We start from the raw sequence: 12,803 nt of genomic DNA, 5'->3' as shown, positions 1-12,803 counted from the left end.
TAAACCTTTCAGAATATGCGGTTACTTAATCCATTTTTACACATCACAGTCACTTTACGGCCACTTAGATAGGCTTCAAACTGCAGGTACCAGCCTAACTCAAACAGCTAGACAGAAATATCCACGTTTCGGCTAAATTTCAAACCAAAACCTGCTGTACTAGTGACCAGGTCACCGTATAAAGGGTGTTTCATAAAAGACTCCCTCTCTCTGAAATGACCAAACTTGGAAAAACAGTGATTGATAGAAGGGTGGAGCAAGTAGTACGTTTGATGGGCAGGACTAAAACGTTAAATACGGCGGTTTTAAAAATCAATTCCAGTTTTAACTAGCAAATGGTACCACGGTTGTTTTATGTCACGGTCTCTTTCTATGGGGTCATTTACAAGTGAATTTTTCACAGTGAAAATTGAATCACAGTGAACTTGCTATGACAAAAGTGAACCATTACGAATCTGTCGCAATGCGATTTTCCATGTTTGTGAAGGACAATATCACCCACTGGTTAAAAGACGGCGGTGCCAGCTACTAGCAAAGTTGTAAATGATTTCACAAACTGGCGAATTTTAAATGTCAGGCCTATCCATTAAACGAACTGCTTTGTTTCATCTCTTTCGGTCCATCACTGTCTCCAAGTTATGGCATTTCAAAGTTAGAGAATTCTTTTATGAAACACCCTGTGCTACCAAAGCCGATTGTCGGCTAAGTTTCGAAGAGGGGACACTAATCTCTGTGATTCAAATCCCGGTTAATAACCATGAAACGTATACTCTTAGGGTGAGAACATTTTTGCACGCTGGTTTCGGATTATGAAAATCGGTGCCGTTGCTGATTTTTTGAAAACCTGAATTTTATGTTTTTTAACGAATCAGTAACGGCACCGACTCGTAGAATCGGAAACCAGCGTGCAATATGTTCATATACTCCTTATGTCAAGCGGATAGGATTTGGAATAGCCTACCGTCAGACCTGGTCCTGTCTCCTGCGTATTCATTGTTTTGTAAGCATCCATCTACTTCCCTGACAAAGTGTCCGTTCTGATACGGACGCTATCAAAACGCTACGAAGATTACAATAAATATTGTAATTATTTACATATTTTTTCCTTATACATTATTGAGATTATTATTATTGTCCCTTCCTGCTTACGTTTCTGCATTGTATGTATTTTCCGTTACGTTGTGAGTATGTATTTTCCGTTACGTTGTGAGTATGTATTTTCCGTTACGTTGTGAGTATGTATTTCTGTGTTTACGTTGTGAGTATGTATTTCTGTGTTTACGTTGTGAGTATGTATTTCTGTGTTTACGTTGTGTGTATGTATTTCTGTGTCAAGACGGAGTGCAACAACATCAGTTTTTGTGATTTAATTATATAAATAAATAAATAATCCTATAAAAACATTCTTCAATGGAACTTGCTCACTTTAGAGTGAGATAAACAAAACCAATAACAAATTGGAAAGTTCCATTCTTTCGTCGTCATCCTCTCAAGCATCCAGTTTCAACCGTAATAAGCTGGTACTAAAGACAGCCCTCGATCAGCCAACACTCATAATTAGGTCCTAACCATACTCATGATGGAAAAAATCCCAAAAACTTCAATATCTAACAATCACTAACAACAAAGCGCCCGGTGTGACTGTTTGGTATCGATACCTTTCATCTTTTCCGTCACAAAACAATTGGTTCCGTGTATGTGTGTGTGTATTACAGTTCGATCATAACTAGACAAATTATTTGTTGCGCAATAATAAATTTACTTGGGCAATGTATTTGTTTTGACATTAAACCTTTTTCTCTTCTGACAGTTGCCGTGGTGATAGCGTTTTTCATATGTTGGGCTCCATTTCACGCACAGAGACTTTTGGCTGTGTACGTTGAACCAGATAGCTGGACTGTTCTGTTGCGCACAACTAATGAAATTCTATACTACACTGCCGGTAAGCAAAAGGAATAAAAATAATAATAATAATAAATCTCCACTCGGAGACACACAGTTAGTTTATGTTTATTGAATATTTCAAGCCCAAACAAAAAAAAAATACAAATTTCTAAGAAAACCGTCGCTTATGGTTTATCTGTTGTCATAATGTTATAAGGAGCGTTTGTTTCCTGCGTGTAACTCCTACGCGTTTTGTTTTTTGTGTGACGCTTTTTCTTTCTCAATTGCTTCTTTTCGTTTGTTGCTAGCTGTGTGACAGATGTTTTGGGTCTTAATGGATTCAGTTTCATTTTATTGCTTGTAACACTTAGAAGCGAATATCTCCTCGACGCTTTTCTTTTGATTCTACTTCTTTGCCTTTCGTAGCGATCAATTATTTAAAGAATTTGTCTCACTATTCCGTGATTGTGAATTGAATTCTTAGATGTTTCGTACCGAGAAGAAACAGTAATTTGACTAGGTTGGCATGGATTTTTTTTTTTTTTTTTCGAGTCTTATATAGACTTGTATAGTCTGGAGCTTTGAGTGTATTATTACGATTCGGGAGAGAGGGAGTGTTTCTAGCGTCACATGATAGGTTAGAAACTTTGAAGGACGCGGTAATTGAATAACGTCTTGAGTAAAATTAGGCTTTTCCCTGTGTTTGTGTGTAGCCTATTTTTTTTACTCCTGGATGTAATTGAAGATGGTTAATTTCCGTCGGCGGGGAATGTGATACGCTGTGATTATTAGTCATTAAATATTTTCGTATTTGAAAATTTGAAACAGGTGCTATTTGTTATTATAAGTTGCCTGTACACGTATAGAGTAATGTGTGAAAAGACGGTTTTGTGTTTGTTGAGCACAAATTAATTTAATTATTTGCAGTGAATTTAGGACAACACGCTAGCGAAGCATTTGTGTGTTTTCATCTTGCACTCTTGACGTTCTCTAACCAGAATTATTACGCTCGTTATAGCCCCTTTGCGTCAGAGAAATGGCAATAATCGCAGTATAGATTTCGAATTTATTTTTGCCGATCTTCACGGGTTCAAAAAGGATAGGAATACCTTGTTGTTCGAAAACTTATCCATTCCCGTAACTATAGGAAAGGTGTACAAAAGCTGCCCCCCCCCCCACACACACGTGGATAATAGAGGTTACTATGGCCCGATGAAGATAGCCTGAACGAACTAGATGTTTTTGCCAACAAGGGAGAGAGAGAGGGGTGCACCTCCTGTGACTTCCTATATAATCTGCAGACTAATGGGGGGAAGATTGGTGCAACTTTTAGTTTCAAAATGCTTGTGAAAAACCTTTGGAAGGAAAAATATTTAAACCGAAAATCCCGATAACACACACACAAAAAATGAAATTTTTCAAATGTTAGTATATAAGTACGTTTCGTAATTTGCGAAAGTGATAACAATATCTGAATCGTAACATTATCTATAATTACAATAAGTGACGTCTATACTGTAATTTGACTCAATCAGACAGAAGAAATTGTAATCAAATCGGTGAAAAAGTTAATTAGTGCGCAACATGGTGAAATTGGTAACATTGGCGAATAAATCCTCGTTATGTGGCAAATTATATCTTTCATTCATTCGCCAAATGAAAAATTTCACCGCAATTTGATGCAATTGTGATCAGCAGCAGTAACTCTGTAACCAACTAGTATCCAGTAGGGTTATTTTACCTTATAAGAAGTTCGTAAGGGTAAACAAGTATAGCTCAATCGATAATCCAGCTCTTCAGAAAGTACGAAAATAACCGAGTTATTTTAGGTTTGACATATGATACTGTAAATGCTTTGGTATATCACTAATGTCTACACATATTTAATACAATTTTGTTTTTTCCTTCATAGGATGTCTTTATTACTTCAGCGCTACAATAAATCCGATTCTCTACTCTCTTATGTCCGTGAAATACAGAGAAGCTTTCCGAGAAACATTGTGCAACTATGGGAAAGGAAAAAGGAAAGGAGATACAAGTCCGTACAAGTTTGGCAGAAACCACAGCGAGCACTCATACGCTCTTTCGGAACGTGAGTTCTCAGTACGAAAGACATCGTACGTATCATTCTATAAAAAGGACAGTAAATTTAAATACAACAGTGAATCTGTTGACTCGTGTCAACCCCAGACGACCCTTCTCGGCACATACTCGATGAGTTCAAACGCTTCGTACGGCGGACATTTAAAGCCATCAGATGCATTGAATGCTGCCAACGAGGACACCAAACCGAATCAGGACACGAGCGTATCTCTGTATAAGAGTGATAAAAAGAACGGTTCGTTGCCAGTTAATTTTGAAGTGGGATCGAACAAATTCCAAGAACAGGCTAATGAAGATCAATCTTATGAAATTGTGCCAAAAAATAAATGTGAGTTGCCCTTGTTAAAAAAACAGAGCAAATCACAAAGTGAGAGCATGGTACCAAATGCTGAAATGTTTCCCAGCACTGGAGTCCAATCCCCTAAAAATGATGAATTTCAAGACGATTGGCAAGCAGAGAGCTCAGTATAAAATCCACATTTCGATTTCGTTCCAGTATAATAATCGTCGAAATGTTTGCCCATCAGTATTATCCGATGTATCTAAAATCAAAATATTTACCCTTTTATCAATGTATGGATAGTCCTACCCTAGAAGACAATTTGAATTTCCCCTTTTGTAGATCTGATGTATCCTCAACTAATGTAGCACGTGGTATTTTCGTCATCTGAAGCACCAATGCTTTGAAATTCTGGAAGGTGGTATCTTCTGATGTTCAATGATTTACAGAACCTCAAGCTTTAGAACTCACAATTCATCTCCCGGTTGCCATCGCATCGGAGAAGCTTTTCCTGTCTGTATTGTCAAAAATGAGACCAAGAACATCAAAAAAGTGAAGAAATTACCTTATAAGAAAGCACAAGAATCCTGAATTACAATCGGCATTCCAGCAGATAATGTCACCCTGTTATCATGTTGCACATCCCCGAAGATTACCGCAATCTTCACGCGTACTCTAATTTCGCTTAGACATTTGACTTTGGATTTTGAACTCTGAAAATCTGAATGTCCATGTTGTGGTTGCTGCCAAAAAAACTGAAACGTTGTCCATTACTTCCCTCACAATCGGTCATAGTAGTTGATGTAAACGTGCATGTTGTTCATTCATATCTCTTTTCAACATCAATGTGCGTATTTTTTTTTGAACATTCAACTTCAATGTGCGTGTGTGTGTGTGTGTGTGTGTGTGTGTGTGTTACCTGGCACGAGCTTTTCATCGTTAATTATCATTTTTCACTACATATAATGATTGTCGTTTCGTATTTTAAGTACCAAAAACTATCCAGTGTATAAAAGTCGATCCCTTTATTGAAATAAACATTTTCTGCTGTTTTTATAATTATTATTTTTGGCTTAATGATTTATAAATAATTAAACCCGAAGAAAAACAGATCCTAATCAGGGTTATCTTCAGTTTTTCATCAATGTAGCAATTTAGCTCATCAGAAAAAAATTATTTAGCCAATTTGGAGGCAGTTTTATATATATATATATATATATCGATAAACTGATATGCACGAGAGATTTGATGACATTAGGACAGCGTTTCTCAACCTATAGTCCGCAGGCAGACTTGATCATTTTAATTCTAACTAAATGAAAAATATTCTTATTGAATTTAGACTGAATTTAGCAATATTCTATTAAATGAATCTTTTTTTATTTTACTAATATTTTTACGGGTTCAAATAGAAATTAGCCTTTCACACTTAAGGTAACCATCTAATTCAAAAAAATACGGGAAATTGTAATCTGAAATACGGCAAAATGCGGGATATTGCCAATTGTTTTTCGAAACATTGCCACAAGTTGGCAAAATCATTAATTGTTGCTGAAATGGTTAAAACTTATGAATGAGTGGGGACTACTGCAACTGTATGAGCACTTACAGTAACTTGAAATGTAGTTCAAGGTAAAAATATTGATCGTGACAATTATATGAGATGAGTATATTCATAAATAGTCATAATTATCATAGTATAATTTATAAGTTATGAAAGTTATCTTCATTGGCCATTTTAAGTAGAGATTACAAATTCGAATAAGACTTTTTGAAAAAAACCGGAACAATTTTATAAAGTCGGAACGGACAAAAATACAGGAATGTACCGTAAAATACGGAACATGTGGTCACGCACCTTATGCTGTGAGTTACAGGTCCGTAGAATCATCTCAGATATTTCACGGGTAATTGGGTTCAGAAAGGTTGAGAAACGCTGCATTAGGGGGTGGTAACTCATTATTTGGCGAATTCGATCTCTTATTTACTCGCCAAATGAAACATTTCGTCGAGATTTGGCCTTACATCGATCGGCAACTCCGACCCAGACCCTGATGAAGAATTTTATCTTAAAATATACAGTAAATAAAAGAACCAAATGTCTGAAAGCTGATCCTTCGTCTTTCAATGATAATTCTACCCAATTAATATAACTTCGACCGTATTCACCGACAGAGTAACCGCAATCGCATGTTGACCGAACTTACAATTCATCACTAAATCGCGCAATTTCTTTTATATATGATGACTGGCGGCTCCTTGGATAACATATTTTCATAAGTTTCAAAAAATTTGGCACCAATTTAGCACGTTTTCTTTGTAATTAACATAAATTTCCGATTAATTAACTTTCTAATTAAAAAATAATAATTACTTTAGTTTAATCAAAATAATTAATAATTATAATTTTGGGAAACCTCATGTACCATGTAAAAAAAAAAAATTCTGTTTTTAAAAAAAAAATTATTTCTGTTCATGGTCAGGAAGAAAAATTTAGAAAATCGGAGAATAAAATTTCTAAAAATTTCATTTTTGAAAAATCAAATTTCATTGTAAACAAATTTTTACAAAATGCTATAACACTCATTAGACCTTTGAAGGTTCCCAAAAATGTTCATTCCATACAAAAATTTTAATGAAATGTATTTGGAAAAAAATCTTAAACGAAGCGTTGCGCAAATGCAACGTCAGTCAGAAATGGGTTAAAGGGTTGGTGATCGACTCGGATTGGTTATAATCCCGAAAATTTAACCAATCCGTTCCAATCTCCAATCCTTTAACCTGCGATTACAGTTAAACACCGCGTTAATCTGTTTAATTTAAATATTTAAAATCATAAATACCAATAATACTGCAAATATTCTCGTCTAAATACCCGTTTAGACTCCGCTAAAATTGGCAGCGACTAACCGAAAAATTAATGTTTTGCTTTAAGGGGATTAAGGGTGAAGCTTTTCATAGTTTTCCCGGAATTTGATCGGGAATCAGATCCTTAATCAGCTTAATGAACAAAGCTCAACGTCATAGATAGTCATTAAGTGCACTAATTGGATTATCCGAGGAAAAAAAGTCTTATAAATGCATGTACTATACATTGAGAATTCTCATGTAGCGCTTCTCTATTTTTAGTCTTAAAGTATTTATAGGTACTAAAAACTACTTTGATTCTAGACTGGAATCCAAAGAAACATGTTTTCTGTCAAATTATGGTAATTTTCTATCCCTAAAGACATGTATTCCATAGTTTTCAAGGATTCGAAATGTATTTACTTGGTGAATATCCTTGAAATTTCCTCTATAAATCAGGATCAAACAAAAGGTATTATTTCTAGAGGAACTTGACCTCTAATTCAGTGTGCATATTGTAGTTGGTTGCGCAATTACATGCATGCAAAACACAGAAAAAGACAAGCAATTACAGGAATGACAAATGATGTTTTTACTCGGTTGTAATAAGTAGCGTTTTAAGGTAAGCACGCAAATATCCCAGAAAAAAAAAACTTAAAATTAGGAGAGAGAAAAAATAGAAACGTGTTTTATGGGTGGGGTCATGATACGTCGAAGTCCCGAAGAGCAATTATTGACCATGCGAATCGTGGTTAAAACAATAAACAGATGTGTAAAAGTGTATCTTCAATGACCCTGATGATTCAAATGCATTTAGAATCTTGGACTTCTGATCAATAAATCCTCTCAAAACATTTCATCCCACAAACGAGTGCTAATTATTTCAGGACCTACTAATTCTGAGAAAATTCTGAGCAGCTGTTTGATTCAAGACCAGTCAAGATTCAAACCCAGTTTAGTTTGGAATCTTAGTCTTGAAACCCGTAAAGATTATAATTAGAACGACTAGAGTGATTAACGCTAAAAAAAACAATGTCTTAGTGAATATTTTATGGAGTATTATCTGGTAGGTATGCCAAGGGAAATCGAACACATTCGCGAGACGTAATTTCCTATTAAAATGTCTCTCTTTTTAACGCTGTGGAGAGGTTTTTCGCCCGTAAACTAAGATGTCAAAAGTTTATAGCCAATTTGAGTTCCTTAATTAAAAAATATGGTTTTATGTGAGATTGTTGTAGGAGGCTTGAGAATTTCGTAAGTTTAACGCGCGGTTTATTAACTTAATTATTTTTTATGGGTAATTCTTTTCACGGTATTTCAAAGAAATTACGGTTTAGAAAAAGAAAAAAAAATTGCATTATACCGTGTGTGAAAAAATTCTTCACAATTGTCTACCAAATCATATTGGTATGAAGGTTGTGCTAACTTACTTGAGATTAATTTAGCCACTATGTTCAAACGAAATATCTCTAATTCTTATGCTTGCCATTATTTTTTTTTTTTTGCCATGATAAGCTTTATCACGTTTTCCTGTTGATTTGTTTTTGTTTTCAAGGGAATTTGTTACATGCCGAAAAACACCACATGAACGTGGTTAGAAACGTGAACGCCTTTAAGGGGACACGTGACATTCAAATGAAAATTTCTTATCACACTGTATATCTCTGGCTAAAAATGCTTTAATGACATTTCAATATCAATATGATAACGTCATTTCTTTTAGTTTAAAAAATGTGTGTTTCAACAAGCTTGGCACCTTATTTAGACACCAAGAGGCGCCAAACTGGAACGGTCATTTTTTTGTCCCTCTAGTCTCAAATTTCATTGAAAAGTATAATTTTTTTTTTATTTTGCTCTGTAGGCATATGACAATGATTTGTAGCATGCATTTTTATTATGAGGAACTGTTAATGAACACTTTTGAGAAAGTGTAAAAAGACAGAAGTCTGGTACTCAGTGTCATGCGTGCTTCGGGCTTTAACAATTTTTGACTTTCTGCTGATTTTAATGAGAGATGACGGTATACCTATCAACTCTCATGTCCAGCACATCATTGGACACTCCTAAAATGCTCGAAACATTCCGATGCAACTCCTCATTTTCGGGATTAAAATGGTAGTTAATTATACATTTTAGTGATAGACCGGGTAATTTTCTTCGTGGTCAACTCATCACACCACATGTCATAAAGATGCAAGATGGCCAAAACATAAAGTTCTTACGTTTTAACGTTTATTGGCCGTTAAAATCAAAAATGTATGCAGCGAATGTCGCGTAACGATGGTTCTCAAAATGAAACCCATCGGCATCAAACACCTTAAGCCAGCGTCCTACTAAAAGAGTTTTGCCAAGTGATCAACCATAAATCATTCTTCTCTCGTTAGAACTAGTTTATGGCTTTCGAAACGAAGGTCCGTTGAATGAATCGGGCTGGGTGTGGTGGAAATCCCGACAATGGGAACATCTCGCCATTTTGAAACAAACAGTGACGACTAATAATGACTAAAGAAATAAAAAGAAATGTTCTACAGATAAAAATTTTCAATATTAGAAATTTTAAACCAAAACATTTCTTCCTTGATTCATCATTATCTCTGATTGTTACTAAAACTCAATGAGACCTGCTCTCCAATTCTCGAGTATGCCCTGAGTCACCACAAGAATACACGAACTAAACCTGTTCATCGTATCGTGTCCATGTTTAAATCCTATATTTTTTGGCGAAACTCTTTAGGTGGAATGATGAATAACCTCGAGAAACTTGGACTCTCATTTTCTAAGAAATCGTGCTGCTGGTAATGGAAGAGGGTGATAATCTTTTGGCGCAGGGTCCAAAGAAGACATTGCATCATTCACCGTACTCTTGGGACCTTACGCCAACAAATTATCACACCTCCTAGACAAACACTTTCGTGGGAAATCCTTCGCAAATGAAGTAGTCTCGAAGCAGGAATCCCCTTTGACTCCTTTGTATCGGGAAGCCCAAATGCTTGTCATTGGACATTGCGCAGCTACAGACAAGTTGGCAAAAGATGCTGGATATGGATGGGGCCAATTTGAGGATCAGTGGTATCTGAAACTGTTGAATACATTTTTTTTTCCGACAATCAAAAACGTAAAAACTATATGGTTGCATTGCACTATAATGCGCAGAAATTTCTTGTGGATGATTAAAAACCATCTATTTGATACAAAATTCAAATTAAATTTCAGCCATGTTAACCCCCCCCCCTCCCTCATTACTACATAGATCATTTCATTTCAAAATGTAGCAGGGTGTTTCAATATTCATGGTACAAACGGAGTGAGACTATACGAAGGTTTTTAACAGCTGGCTGATGCGAAGATGAATTTAGGAAAGATAAAAAAATTCAACTGCCCTTATGGGGAATCGAACCCACGTCCTCTCACTTCTAAGACACTCACCCAGCAAGTGAGAGGACGTGGGTTCGATTTCCCTCAAGGGAAGTTGAATTTTATCTCTTTCCTAAATTTAAATTCATCTTCGCATCAGCCAGCTGTTAAAACCTTCGTATGGATAGCGGAAAGTGACATCATCCACGGAGATCAAAACTAGACGAGCACAAATCGTCCAACAATGTATTCTCAGATCTCAGGAGGTGAACTGCTAGAGAGCGTTACTTGATATTTAATGATATGTTTTTCAAGCCAGTTACGCACCGGCATCGCTACACCATGCCGAGAATCATAAAAACCAGTTTGTTTTTTGAGGTGTGGCTCACGTTATTTCGACTGCTGTTGCCGCCAAAAACCGGTTTTTGAGTGCCTCCGCATCGCTCAGCGTGGTGGGTCTGGACCCAGTTTCACAGCAACTACTCAAAAGTGCGTCAAGAGTGACGCAGGCTTTACACCTTCAATGTCCCCGCAATGACCGCCGTACGTTGGTGAAAACATCAGGTTTGCTGATACAATCGCTGGAAATTTCTCATATCAGGAATGCGTGTCATCGAAAAGCGCTTTTGGTACAATCTTTACGCTTCCATTACGTTCACGGCCATGAATAGTCTCGTATATGCAGGTTGCCCTGTAAGTCCTAATGTAGCCTTTATCTCATTAGCCGTTGTAGAGATATGATTCGAATTTTAAAAATGCTCAAAATGTGTTCAAAAATCACTCTGTACCAATTTTAAGAGTGAAAATACAGTATGTCACAAAATAAAAAATCTAAATTTTTATATGGACGCCCTGTCCACTCTAACTTCCAATAAGGCAGTTATTTCCCTGTGTTTTCCGAGGCTAACAAAAAAAATTAATGTTTCTCAGTGAAATATTCGCTGACATATTCGAATTCAAAATTTTTGGAGAGAATTTGGGAAACAACATAAACTAACGAACAACGCTAGTTTTCCTCATTTATGCTGTTCTTTCCCAACTTTTCTCTGATTTTGAATTCATATATTTTAGCTAATATTGCACTTAGCAACATGGGATTTTTTTTTGTTGGCCTTAAGAGAGACAGGGCAACAACTTTTTAATTGCAAGTTAGAGGACGGGGGGTGGACTGTATAAAAATTGAGATTTTTTATTTTATGACACACTGTATTTTCACTTTCGGAACTTGTGCCGAGTGATGGTTTCTAAAAACATTTTGAGCATTTTTAAAGTTAGACCCATGTCCTGCATAATCCATATCCGCCTTTTCGTATATGCATCTTTCTGTTATTCCAAACGATGAGTGCCGCAGTAAAAATCACCTAGAATTGAACCACAGATACAGCAAAATGTTTAAAATTTCGTCGTAATTTCCTAGCGTGCTGCGAACGGTAATATGATGAATTGGTAACCCTTAAAATACCTAGAAATACAGAGTAAGCCAAAATGAATGCCGGGATTTCAAAGCTTTACTACGCAAAATGTAATTATGGTATTTATTCAAAAGATACATACATGTAGAGGTATTATAATCAAGTTTTGAATGCAAACCTTACGAATATTCAATATATGCTCCTTTTGTTACACGGCATACATCAAGTCTGCAATGCAATTCTTGCCGAACCTTGTGTACCATGTCCGTATCGATGCTGACGATAGCAGCTGTGATACGGGCTTTCAAATCAGATCTGGAGGCACATACGCGCGATCCTATGAAACTACCACAAAAAAATCGCACGGGGTGAGTTCCGGGGATCGTGGCGGCCAAGGTAACAGTGCTTTGTCTACATTTTTGTGGTAACGTGTTATTGAGGTGGTTCCACACTTCAGTCAGAAAATGGGCTGGTGCACCATCCTGTTGCAGAATAAAGCTAGGCAGGTCATCTTGTAGCTGCGGCAGAATCAGAACCGGAACGTTCGGCAAGAATTGTATTACAGACTTGATGTATGCCGTGTAACAAAAGGAGCGCATATTGAACATTTGTGAGGACAACATTCAAAACTTGATTATAATACCTCTTCTACACATGTATTTAACTTTTGAATAAATACATTAATTACATTTTGCGTAGTAAAGCTCTGAAATCCCCGCATTCATTTTACCGTACCCTGTAGTATCTAATAATAAGTTGGTCTTACATTCGTCATTGCAATTCACTTATTTTTATAAGCCGAAGTATTTTTACCAACAAATGAAATATTCTCTATTAAGGTAATGTGTGTATTCTGATACGAAACCATTTCCACAATCCGTATGAAATCATAACCAAGAACAAGTGAATCCAGTTGTGTCCCT

The 12,803-nt window shown here is 36.2% G+C and overlaps 1 protein-coding gene across 1 annotated transcript in view; it reads left to right on the top strand.

Moving 5' to 3' along the window:
• Positions 1 to 5,289, top strand: part of LOC149072427 (pyrokinin-1 receptor-like) — a 45,387-nt gene extending 40,098 nt beyond the window's left edge. The window contains exons 4-5 of the mRNA XM_089246856.1: positions 1,811 to 1,942; positions 3,797 to 5,289. Of these exons, the coding sequence (XP_089102982.1) occupies positions 1,811 to 1,942; positions 3,797 to 4,458 (794 nt within the window). The 3' untranslated portion in view covers positions 4,459 to 5,289. The remainder of the gene's footprint in view (positions 1 to 1,810; positions 1,943 to 3,796) is intronic.
• Positions 5,290 to 12,803: the final 7,514 nt, after the last annotated feature.

Source organism: Pholcus phalangioides, unplaced genomic scaffold (genome assembly GCF_987345545.1).
Source record: "Pholcus phalangioides strain wild (caught in Gottingen) unplaced genomic scaffold, Ppha-v1.0 ptg000017l_1, whole genome shotgun sequence".
Classification (NCBI taxonomy): Eukaryota; Metazoa; Arthropoda; class Arachnida; order Araneae; family Pholcidae; genus Pholcus; species Pholcus phalangioides.
Note: the sequence above shows the minus strand (reverse complement) of the source record. Positions and strands in the feature narration are given on the sequence as shown.